General features: G+C 30.7%; 1 protein-coding gene across 1 annotated transcript; it reads left to right on the top strand.

The window, feature by feature from the left end:
• Nucleotides 1-1,339: 1,339 nt before the first annotated feature.
• LOC111880826 (protein SRG1) lies at nucleotides 1,340-3,782 on the top strand. The gene is made up of 4 exons (XM_023877243.3): nucleotides 1,340-1,652; nucleotides 1,744-1,991; nucleotides 2,360-2,684; nucleotides 3,202-3,782. The coding sequence occupies exons 1-4, from the start codon at nucleotides 1,404-1,406 to the stop codon at nucleotides 3,463-3,465; spliced, it is 1,086 nt and encodes a 361-aa protein (XP_023733011.1). The 5' UTR covers nucleotides 1,340-1,403; the 3' UTR covers nucleotides 3,466-3,782.
• Nucleotides 3,783-13,726: the final 9,944 nt, after the last annotated feature.

Raw genomic sequence — 13,726 nt, 5'->3', positions numbered from 1 at the left:
TTAGGGTTAACTAGAGGGACGTTTTCTCAGATGGAGGTTGATGAGGGAATGAGAAATAAGGTGATAATAATGCTTATATATGGACCAAACCCTAAAAATTAGGGTTTGAGGATTCTTCATGTGCGCCATGCGTATGTGGTGTACACTTAGCGTACTAAGGTCCGCTATAGTACGCCCAACGTACTCGATCTTTGGTCAAAGTCACCAAAATGCCACTAAGGGTCAAATTTGCAAACAAAACTCATCCCAAAGGCTAAAATCATAAACCTTCATACTTAAGGGTTAATTTGAAAATACCTCATTGTCGGGATGTTACAGTTTGACATTTACCAGATAGATCTATTTATCTTTTTATATATTTAATTTTTCGTTGATTAGAATGGACAAATTGAATGTATTGAAAATGATGTTTGAATTGGATATTGTTAATTTTAGAAATTAATGATTAATCATGCTTTTGTTTTGATTTTTATATACCTTTTGTTTGTTCATGAAATGTTTGTGTGTACAAATTATTTATAGGCGTGTTTTCTTTATAGAAAAGTGTAATTATTATATTTGCTTTATACAATATATTTATTTAGAATGTTCTTAGGCAATAAGAAACCGTACTTTATAATGTTTTATAAGGAGTACGGTTACATTCAAAAAGCAGTATCCTATATGTTTTCTTAAAGAATATATCTACTTTAAAAAAAAAGCCCTAAAATCCGTATTTTATAATGATTATAGAGTATCAATTTTACAACAGTACCGTATTATCTAAAAACCATTTTTTATGATGATTGTAGAGTACGGTTTTGCAACCGTATTGTATTATCTACAAAACCGTACTGTATTATGTTTATATAGTACGGTTTTACAACAGTTTTGTATTACATGTTCGAATAGGAAACTACATTAATATAGTCGTGTTGTATTATATGTTCGAATAGAAAACTCCTCTTATAGAGTACGGCTGTAAGACCGTATTCTCTGTTTCATTTTAACAATATTTATGTTTTATTTTGTAGTAGTGCATTTTATCACCGTACGTGTAGATCACAATTTAATTATTATTGAAGTGACTGAACTATTATTTATTTCAATAGCTAATAACAATAACAAACCCATACCGGTTATTGCTTGAAATTATACTTTTACTATAAGGTATATTGCAGTTTTTAAAGGAACCAATAAAAATTTTCCAAGTTGAACACAACAGTGATTGTCTAATTATCTTTTGTAGATACTTGTCATTATCAATCATATTACAAAAATTATTAAAACCATATAAATCAAAACTTGTTTAGAGAGATTGTCTTATAATCCCCATATACAATTAATCCACTATCAAGCTGTGTCTGTCATATCCGACGTGAAATCCCACTTGCAACATAAACGAAAAGCGTCTAAACTCTGAAATGGCTTTCTCGCAACCATTACCAGGTAGCCATGAGAGTGTTCAAGAGCTTGCAAAAGAACTCACACTCATCATCCCTCACCAGTATGTACAGGAACATCTAGAACCCACCTTTATCCCTAACAACTGTTCTTCAACTTTCCCCTCTATACCAGTCATCGACATGAAAGATTTGATCAGGGTAGGATCCAATATGGATCTTAAACTAGAACATCTGCGCTCTGTATGCCACGAATGGGGCATCTTTCAGGTTAAGTATTGCTTAAGTTGTAGCTCAAATTAAACTTATGATGGCCTTCTATATATTATATGTGTGACTGGAAGTTTGAATTGATTTGTAGTTGGTGAATCATGGTGTTGACAAATCGTTGGTGGAAAAAATGAAAAACCAGTTGGTGGAATTTTTCAATACTCCAATGGAAGAGAAGCTGAGGTATAAGTTGAAGGGAGGTGAGTACGAAGGGTATGGCCAAACCATACTCCATGCTCAAGATCAGAAAATGGACTGGGCTGATCGCTTTTATATGATCACCAATCCTCTTCATAGGAGAAAATCCAACTTACTTCCGCAGTTCCCTCCATTACTAAGGTCTCTCTCTCTCTCTCTCTCTCTCTCTCTCTCTCTCTCACACACACACACACACACACATCATAGATCTTAATTAACTCGTACCTTAAATCGTGTATCCAAATATAATCCGTTATATATATTTAGCTGTATAACAAATATATGTGTCGGCTATGGCTATAGGCAAGAGTAAAACGTTTTTAATTAACCATCATACCTGATGACATGACAGTTGCATGGCCAAAAGTTATACTCATTTAACGCTGTTAACATTGTTTCATGGTAAAAACAAGTTTCTGTAAGCGTATTGATCACGAAAATATATGCTTTTACAATATCATGATGAAAATTTAAGACTTTTCAAGAACTTAATTTCTTTACATCAACAGAGATACACTTGAGGAATATATGCTACAACTTCAAAAACTTGGTATGACGTTGTTAAGTTTAATCGGGCAAGCTGTAGACATTGAAAAGGGAGAAATGTTAGAAGTTTTTGAAGATGGAATGCAATCAGTGAGGATGACTTACTATCCACCATGCCCACAACCAGATTTCGTTGTAGGTCTTACCCCTCACTCAGATGCTGCTGGAATTACGATTCTTCTTCAAGTAAACAACGTTGAAGGTTTGCAAGTTAAGAAAGATGGCTTATGGATCCCAGTCAATTTCCTTCCAGATGCTTTCGTTGTGAATGTCGGTGATATTCTTGAGGTTAGCCCTTCTTTAATTATATACACTGCAATCAGTTCATTTTTTCTTTAATTTTCCTTTTTTCATGTCGTTTTGCTTTCACGTTAAACCTAAAATGAAGTCGAGCGAATGATAAGTTAGAAAGAGAAATAAAGGTGTATTATTTTTTATGTCAATTTTGAAACGTGGGTATGTATGAAATTGAATTGACAATCACATTTGTTTAATCAGGAAACATCTTAAATGTCGTCAATTATTGGAGAATCTGTCTAGGGTATGATTGTCGTTTTGTGTTCATATAAAAAGAACTTTATCTATATGCTGATTAGATCATTAATTAACAACTTTTATGGTCTAATTGTCGTATTTGATCATACAAAACCTAAAAAAAAAAGTCTTAATCTTAGAAACATTTATTTTATATTATTGATACTTATATATGTTACAATATTGTATTCATTCGGAATATAGATGCGTTGAATGTCGATGTTTTCTGGTTTAAGAAAAGTAGTAAAGGCTTGATGGGAATAATATGCAGATATTGAGCAATGGTATATACAACAGTATTGAGCATAGGGCAGTTGTCAATGCCATAAAAGAGAGGATGTCTTTGGCCATGTTCTTTAATCCAAAGTTGGAAGCAGATGTTGGACCCTCGAAGAGCCTCATAAGAAACACAGGAAACCCACCCTTGTATAAAACACTCGTAATGGAACAGTATCTTAAAGACTTTTTCGCGCGTAAGCTCAATGGAAAGACTTTTCTCGAGAAGATGAAGATAAAAGTTGGAGATCGAACTTAAATGATCTCAAATCTTCGAATGATCATATATATAATTTGTTGGATACATAAGCTCAAATAGTTTGTAAAATATTAAAAATAATAGTTACAGAAGCCATGTTGTATGTCGTTGTATGTGGTTATATACATCTTGTGGACATGGTCACCAGTTCAGCGAACAACATGATCTTCAAGACACACTCGTCCCAAAATGGAAACATGATCTTCAAGGCCCAGCCAAATTAAGGTATAAGTATCACCACGATCTTGGAAAATTAGTTTTAACTAATTTCAAAAATGATAGTTTCTTTTTTTATTTTTGAACACGAGTTTCAAACTCTAAACATTAGTAAATTAAAATGGACAAATGGGTATATATTTGTGTTCTTCTACATCATACATTCATTCCTTCGTTTAAGAGATTTAAGATGAATGAGGACTTATATGCTAAAGTGAGGTGATCGTAAGAAGTTAACAAAATGTTTTAATGTGCTTTATTCATCCCACATGTGTGAGACAATGAAAAGAAAGTGGATCATAAATACAAAGGCTTATAAGTTCTGTAAGTCTTACGGCACAAATGCTCTCTCTTGCACGTGTAGATGGTAGGTGTCAATGCTAACCGAATTAGGTTAAGTTCAATCAACTTGTGTGTGAGTAACGTCTTATGTGTACGAATGCACCACCAGTTAACCAAAATTTTTACATAACCTTCAACCATAAAATTTTGGTTTTCACTACTTGAAAAACAATAACTTTCACCGCTACAAAAATGCTCATGTTCCTACCCAATTGTAACAATTGGTAAAATTAGGTCGGTGTTTAGTGTTTAGCAGTCAGATCACTATGAATCAATAAGTGTAAAATACCAAAATTATGTAATTTTATGTTTATAATATATATTGAACACGTTATAGTCAGAATTACCTTCAAAACGACTCAAACTACTCGACAAACCGACTATCGTTAAAGATCAAATCAAAAATCACAAAAATTAATTCTATTTGTGAAGTTAAAAATGAATATTTGCATGCAGTATGCTCAGGACCAATTTATGTCAAATTGAATTGATTATGCTCTTAGGACTTCGTGGATATAAAAACATCAGAAACGGAGATCGTATGCAGAAGTTACAACTGTTTTAAGAAACCAAATCAATAAAATATATATTGATTTTCTTAATAAACGAAAATCGAATTGATCCATTGAAGTATTTGCACACTTCATATGGGAATTCTGAGAACATTTTTGGACTCAGGAATAGGTCTAACATTTGATTTTATAATCACAATATTTTTAACCCATAGATTATTTAAAGTCGCAAAAACTGTCAAATCAGATTCAATTAATCGCGAAATTTTAAATGGATTTTCCCGAAGTTCTACATATCTGATTTTGGATTCGTCTGAAAATACTCATACCCGAGATTATCATCCGCCAACCTCGGAAAAATTATTAGATATCAGGAATCTGGCACACAGATCGAGGAAGCCATCTTGAGGCAAAATTAATTTCACAAGTATGACATCACGTGTCTTGTACCTCTATACGTGCATGCAAGACTCCAATACCAGCCATGAACAGTCCATACACTCAATTATGTGCACTTCCCAAGTGAATTTCTTTTCCCTCTCAATGAAACATTAGTACACTAGGATTATTGAGGGGCTTTGGCATTGCTTACTCTTCTAGCTAAAATAGTACATGCGTGATTAAAAAAGGGCATGACATTTCTCAATCACAGTACACTTACGGGAGAGCGTAAATGTCCAACCATGTGTGTTTATCATTCACAGATGAGCAGACTCAAAACTCAGTCAAACATTCTCCATGTTCTTTTTTTATGCTTCGTGATCTACCAAACAACACCCCACAAGATGTTATCTTTCTTTTTCTGTGAAATCTAATAGGCATCACCCTTTTTCTGTTGATCGAAGCAAGCCAAACATCGCCAGCTTCTCGATCCCTTTGCGTTTTGCTTCCGGACAGAATAACGGACAGCCAAGGGCCGACGGAGCAGCCCTCGCTACCACACAATGTCGGCGACAGCTTTGCTGCCACCCCTATTTTCTGCCTCTTTCGATCAGCCAAGCACCGGTGGTGCTCCTCCTTTTCACCAACTTCCCATCCACCCCGAACACCTCCTCCACCGTCGCAAGTCGTTGCTGCTATTGCCCCTTTATTTTCCTACTGTCGGCAACGAGAAAGAAACCCAAGAGGGCTCATAGGAGATAGGATGCTTCCCTTCTGCTCCCTCACCCTTGCATATCCCTTTCGAGGAAGAAGAAGTGATGGATTAGTAACTGCTTGAGCAGCCTTGCTGCTTCATTCATCTCCTTCCTCAAACCAATCAAGCACCGGTGGCATTTGTTTGTTTGTCTACAATCGATTTCGTGTTTCTTTTCTATGGATCTGCCAAGGAATCGAGACCCAAGCATATCAAGCACCGGTGGCATTTGTTTGTTTCTTATTATTTATTTCCACCACAATAATTTAAGTTTAAGTTTTGGATAAAATCCTTAAAAATCAGCTTATTGTGTTAGGAATAAGTTAAATAAGCTAATTTTAATAAACATTTTCCCTTTCTTTATTGTTTATTTCCACCACAAATAAACAAATAAGCTAATCTAATTTTAATAAACATTTTTCCTTTCTTTATTGTTTATTCCCACCACAAATAAACAAATAAGCTAATCTAAACACCTCCTAAATGTTGATCGAATCCATTTCCACCATTTTTCTTCCTGCCTTCGTTTGTTCCTTCTTTTCTCGATCCGATAAGGAAAGAGCCCCAAATTCTTTTTGTTTGAACCATTAAACATAACCAAACCTTTGTTTGTGTTAAATGACCAAAACAGTCCCTCAAATAATTTGGATTATTTAAAACAACCCCATTTGTTCAAGTATTTATAAATTAGGCCCCATTTTTTAAGGTTATAACCAAATCAACCCCCTATTATGTTAATAAGACCAAAATAGCCTCCATTTGTCTAGATTAATAAAAAAAAAATAGTCCCTTTTGGTTAATAAAATTACAAAAAAAAAAAAAATACCAGTGGTTAGTTTTAAACTCAAAATGTGTAAAGTTGTGGTTTATTACAACAAGCTTCACAAAAACAAACCAAATATGAAATCACGCAACGAGGATAAGTCTTTATGGCCCCATTTTAAGCTTTATTAATCTTTAGGGGGAGATGCATACACGTCTTGCATGTTATTATGAAACTTTATTATTATAATGTGCTAAATACTTGATATTACACTTATAACTTGTTATTACAAAATCTTTCATCGAGATTACAACGACGTACAAATTATTGATGGATTTTATATGTAACAAAAAAATTATTTTTGGCATAAAAATATAAACCCTAAGTTCACATGTATTTTAAAGGATCTATATTCTGACTATGATTTGCAAACAACTATTGAATATCAAGAACCCTAGGACTACAGAAAGTAAGCACCAGAAGTCACGAGCCTCTAATGGCTCACACCTAAACCCTAGCAAATTGGAGACTAAAGATAAGAGAGGAGGAGGAAGGGAGTTTTCGGAATTCTCTTAGGAATTATGATGGCCGAAAATATGAACCCTTCTAAGGTTTTATTTAGGTGACTAGAGGAGCTAGGATAAGGCAGGTTTCCTTTGATAACTTTTATCCCTTGTTTTGCTCCCTAAGGATTTCTATGCTTCCTTAATGCCCAAGGAAAACCCTAATAACCATCTAGAAACCGTTTACCTATATGGGAGATTCTAAAATCGGTCAATGTTCAACTTTTGAACATTGTCACCTTTAGTCCTTCCACTTTTAATTAATCCAATTAATTCTAATTATTTGTTAATTAAACAATATTATTTCTAATTAATATATCATTTTCATTATATAATAATAAATTATTTATTTTTGATTTCTAATTAATTTATTAATCATATAATAGATTAATAAATTAATCTCTCTCCCTCCAAAAAGCATTCCAGTCAATTGTTAGGTTTGAGGGCAACCTAAAATGACTTTGCTAATAATTCAAGATTATACTAATTTAGTTCTTGGTTTAGACACCTAATCCAACAATTATAAGTTGAGATGAATCATAAACTAATTACCACATCATTTTATGTACATTAAATGTGGTGAAATATATTTATATGAAATCATTAAACTTAAATATGGATATATGTTTCTTGGACATCATTCTTATGCTAAAGCCTATATGCTTGATATTTATGTTGCTCAAAAACTAAGTGTTAAGACTTCAAATACTCTCTAATATGATGGTTTACAAGAATCATGAACAATAAACCTAATTTGTTAAAGACTTTAATAAAGTAAGGTCAAAATGTAAATACACTAAAGTGGTGGACTAGTTTTTATATTAAATCAATATTTTATAAAAATAAAGTTTATAATAATTTTTGCAAACATCTTATAAAAATATGTTAGCTTCTATGAAAATTTTATAGTTTTTATATAAAATCTATACTATATATAAAAAGAAAGTTTACAAAAAAAATTGCAACATTTTATAAAAATATGTTAGTTTTTCTAAAAATATGATGATTATTATATAAAATTGATATTTTATACGAAAAGTAAGTTTACAAAAAAGTTTTGCAACATTTTATAAATATATGTTAGTTTAGGATGATTTTTATATAAAATTGATATTTTATATAAAAAGGAAATTATCAAAAAGTTTTGCAATATCTTAAAATAAGTTAGTTTTCTTTTTAATATATGTTAGTTTTTATATAATAAATTGATATTTTTCTATAAAAACAAAGTTGTAAAATATTCTAATGCTTTTGGTAATATATATATATATATATATATATATATATATATATATATATATATATATATATATATATATATATATATATATAGGGTGAGGTTCATTTGAGACCACTTATATTTTGTGAGACCGTGAAACGCATTTGTTTATTTTTTTTTTATTTTTTTTATTTTTTTTTATTTTTTTTAGTTAATTCATGTTCCGAAAATAATATTTAAAAAAAGAATTTTTTGATTTTTCCATTTATTTTGCATTTTAAAATTATTTTTAGAATATGTACAGTGTAATATTCTATTTAGAATATTTCACGTATTTTTCAAAAAAAATAGAATTTTTTTTTTTTTTTAATTTTTTTTTATTTTTTTTAGTTAATTCAAGTTTCGAAAATAATATTTAAAAAGAGAATTTTTAGATTTTTCCATTTATTTTGCATTTTAAAATTATTTTTTAGAATATGTCAGTGAAATATTCTATTTAGAATATTTCACGTATTTTTCAAAAAAAAAACGGATTTTTTTTTATTTTTTTTTATATTTTTTTAATATTTTTTTAGTTAATTCAAGTTCCGAAAATAACATTTAAAAAAAGAATTTTTGGATTTTTCCATTTATTTTGCATTTTAAAATTATTTTTAGATTTAGTCTCACAGTCTCACAAAATTAGAATGGTCTCAAATGAACCTGAACCTATATATATATATATATATATATATATATATATATATATATATATATATATATATATATATATATATATATATATATATATATATATATATATTTGTTAAACTATATATTTTTTACATATATAATAAACTAGGTGTGATACCCGTGTATTAAACGGGTTGATTTAAAAAAAGATTAAATATTAAATTAAAATGTAAATAGAAAATATTTTTTAATATATAACTTTTAAAATAAGAAAGGAAGAAACCTATTTATTGCAATTTAATATCATGTATATGATATTTAATACTTTACATATATAAGTATATGATTTTAATTTTAAAAATTCAAACAAATCAAAAATTGACAAGTGGATAATATTTATTTCAAAAATATCACAAAATGACAAGTATCAAAATTCATGAGAGATTGACATGTGTCAAAAAAAACCTTCATTTATTAAGAAGGAAGTGTAGTCACGAATTGAATATATATATATATATATATATATATATATATATATATATATATATATATATATATATATATATATATATATATATATATATATATATATATATATATATATATATATATATATATGTTAAAATATGTACCTTATACATATATAATAAAAGTGTAGTCACTAATAAAATAGGAAATTGAGTATTAGCATTTTTCAAAGTGTTATATATATATATATATATATATATATATATATATATATATATATATATATATATATATATATATATATATATACTTACAGGTCCGGTCCAGACTGTGGGCGATCCGGGCGATCACCCAGGCCCTACAACTCCAGGGACTCAAAATTTATGGCTATGTAGTTTATATATATATATATATATATATATATATATATATATATATATATATATATATATATATATATATATATATATATATATATATATATATTACCCAAATGATTTTTAGAACGTAAATTTGGTTAAAACTCATATTAGCTTAAAATATAAACAATTTAATTTGTTTTTTATTTCTAATTGAAAACGTCTATATTTAAGAGTAATGATATTTTTTTGAATATTTAAAATATGTGTATTTGAGGGGCTCTTTTTTTCTTTTTGTCTCGGGTCCCATATATGTTTGAATCGGCCCTACTTACTTATGACGACAAAAGAGTTATAAAATTTTGTTAAAAGTTTGAGACTTAAATGATGACAAAATCCTAAGTTTGATATCCTTTCCTGAATGTTTCGAATGGATTAATCAATAAAACTATCATAATAGTATGCGGCTGAAGCATATGCATAAAATCCAAAATTTACCAATTTAAGTTCATTCTATATGAGAACTACTTCATCACTAAGAACTCAAAACTTAGTATAATCCCTCTTTGCTATAACCGTTGATCCGGATGGAATGTGGAACACATTGGTATACAATTAGGCATGACAATTGGGTTGCGTTCGGGTTGGTGGGTCACAGGTTGGCGGGTTGGCGGTTCAGAAAATATAAACTCAACCCAACCCATTTAATATATGGGTTGACGGGTTGGTGGGTTGGAAACCTCAACCCAACCCAACCCATATAACCCGTTTAAGTATATGGGTTCGCGGGTTTACAAAGTAATTGATCAAAACCAACCCATATAACTCGTTTAATAAATAAGCAACACATTTTAAAAAATGAGGTTTTTTCAACATAAATTCATAAAATAATTAAATTAATTAACATAAAAAAAGGTTTTCAACATAAATTCTTAAAGTCGATAACAACCAAATAAAAATGAAAAATGATAACATTCATAGAAAATAGATGTGTTCTGCGTTCGTGACTCGTGAAAATAATGACATGTATTTTTTCTTTTTCTGATTAACGAACCGCAAATGCAGATTAGTCACATACGAATACAGAAGGAATACAATGATATGGAATATTATGAATACAAACGGAAATCAAATTTCATTAATAATTAAATATGATTTTTGTTAAATGTAATATATATATATATATATATATATATATATATATATATATATATATATATATATATATATATACGGGTTGGCGGGTTGATCCGCGAACCCAAAGCGATAACCTAACCCAACCCATGAAATAAACGGGTTGGTGGGTTGGAGGGTTGACGAGTTGATGAGTCAAAAATCTCAAGCCAATTCTATTTTCGGGTTGGGTCAGTGTCAGGTTACGGGTTGGGTCGAGAGTTGTCACCCCAAATATACATCCATATGGGTTGATAGGCCCGTTTGCGGCTGCTAGCTACAACCATCGTCTGATGAGTCAAAACGGGCGTAATTATTAGTCACTTTATTATTTCACAACGTCAATGAAGCGTTAGTGATGGTCACAACACAACTCCTCACAGTGCTACTCTACAAAGCCTTGCACGTCTACAGTTTGGTTATAGGCTCATATTAGAACCCATAAATTTAATCTAGAATTCCTACCACTAAAACAAAACTTTTGAATGAAACGGTTAAGTGTTGAAACATTATTTTATATAATTCATATTTTATACAGTTCCCAACACGACACTTTTTGTAATTATTACTTAGGATTATTAAGTTATAAACGACAAAAGAATCTCTTTTACTTGTATAGGTTTACAAGGATAGAACATGATGCATTTATGTTTTTATAATTCATTAGTCTAAACATACTCTTTATTATAAAAACACTTGTATTTCAAAGCTATAAACAGAAATATTTTTACTTATAGGTGTTTTACAAGGGTCAACATGTTGCATTTTTTAATCTTTTATAAATCATGAGCCTAAACACACTTTTGATTATAAAAACATACAGAGTCAAAACCTATAAACCTCACCAACATTATTGTTGACGTATTGTTTTCAAACGTATGAATCTTCAGGATCTAGGAGTTTGAAAACACATCATGTGTGTCATGGAATAATACATTTCTTTGGTTGGCCGATCTATTAGGCCTTTTGTTTCATTTTGACTTATGTTTATAGCATTTGTTCTTATATTTTATCGTCTAACAACAATGTAATTCTTCATATCAAATTTATGGAAGATTGTAGCGTTTATATTATTCAATATATGTTCTGAATCGTGATCCAATGTTTATGTCACAACCCCGGTGTTTCCGCCATTGGTCAGGGTGTGACACTAATTTTCCTGAGAAGTTTTTTCATTGCAAGTTCCTATGATCCATATAAGGTCGGTAGATTTAACTATGTTGGTAATCACATTGTCTTAGAATCACAACTATAATTAACAATATAACATAATAATAGAGTTAAATCATAATATGAAATAGATAAAAACAAATTAATTTCAAATATAAAGCAACAAAACCCTATTGGGCTTCAGATGTTGTTGATTCCATTCAGGTTATCTCAAATCGTATGGAACTTATATAATCTCACCCATGTGGAATAAATAAAACACATTAAAGGCAACATAGTACATGAAGAAAGGTGTGACTTGTCTTTATCACGTGAGGGTTTGGTATTTGGCAGAGAAAACTTCAAAGAACATGAAGACATATTTGCATAAAGGAAGCATATGTTGTGTCAATACAGTTGACAAATAGACAAAATGCATGATTTCCTTCATTGTTAAATATTTTTCATCACTCAAAGCAGAGCTTTTAGCTTTATCCTTGGCGATTATACTTCTACAAGTAACGCAAGCACGGGCTTTCAGATAAACAAAAAACATTAATCGATTATGTGAGCTACAAATAAGCATCTTAAATGATGTGAATATCATATAAAGGATGAGATAATATCACATTTCAAAAAACTTGAATCAATCAATTCCAACAATGGTATCAAATCCGCTTTTAGACTTTATGATAACATTGTTTTAATTTATTTACATTTAATAATGGATAGGATTTATGTTTTGTTGTATTTTTAGTTTTTAATGTAATTGTAAAATACGGAAACAAGAAAAATACAAATACATAAACCCTAAAAGGCATTAGACAAGACAACAAAGTGAGTCGATAGGTCATTCCTCAGCCTCCTAGGCCAACAGCCTTGGCGGCATCATAGTCCCTAAGCTAGTTTGGCCTAATGAAGCAGTAAACAACAATGTCCCAACAAGGTTAGCCAATCAGACCACGCCCACAAGGTGAGGCCCGTAAATAACTACTACACCTCTCTCTCTTGTTCGGGCCAACAACGTTGCTTCTCCCTTGTGGTGGGGGTTGGTGACTTGTGATAACAAGCATAGTGGGATGACAACACGACGACAACATATGGCGAGGAATTTCCTAATGACACCAAACATTTTTCCTATATTCTTACGGTAAAAAAAATTATGAAATTTTTTTTTTCTATATGTCTGACCAAATTTAATCATGATGGCTAATGATTTATGTAAAGTTCAGTTTCTGGTATGAATTTAAATTGTTAATTTTGATTTTGGTGGATGGCCACGACGTGGTGAATGGTTCAATACGACATGGAAAATCGCATGAAATGTGTGTTTCATTAAAGGTTACAACGATATGGCAGCATGTGTTCCACGACGTGGCGATGGCAGATGAGATAAACCCCAATTTTTGGGCTTAAGGCCCTATTTAAGGGAAGTGATGGCTAGGGTTTCCTCCACCCTCAACCTCCATCACCTCCCAAAGCACTCTTGATAAATCCTAGCCTCTCTTTAAAGTTCTTAGCTCAATTTTGGGTCTTTGGTTCACCTTGAAGGAAGAATAAGGTTTTGGGGTAAGGATCAATCAAGCAACTCCTTTCCATCCTTGGAATCATTCTCTGGACCATTTGTATGGCTTCAAGATCTTATCTTTTTGGTTCTTCTTTTGTAAATCTAGGATCTGTATCATCTTTG

The sequence above is a fragment of the Lactuca sativa genome, chromosome 7 (genome assembly GCF_002870075.4).
Source record: "Lactuca sativa cultivar Salinas chromosome 7, Lsat_Salinas_v11, whole genome shotgun sequence".
NCBI classification, from domain to species: domain Eukaryota; kingdom Viridiplantae; phylum Streptophyta; class Magnoliopsida; order Asterales; family Asteraceae; genus Lactuca; species Lactuca sativa.
Note: the sequence above shows the minus strand (reverse complement) of the source record. Positions and strands in the feature narration are given on the sequence as shown.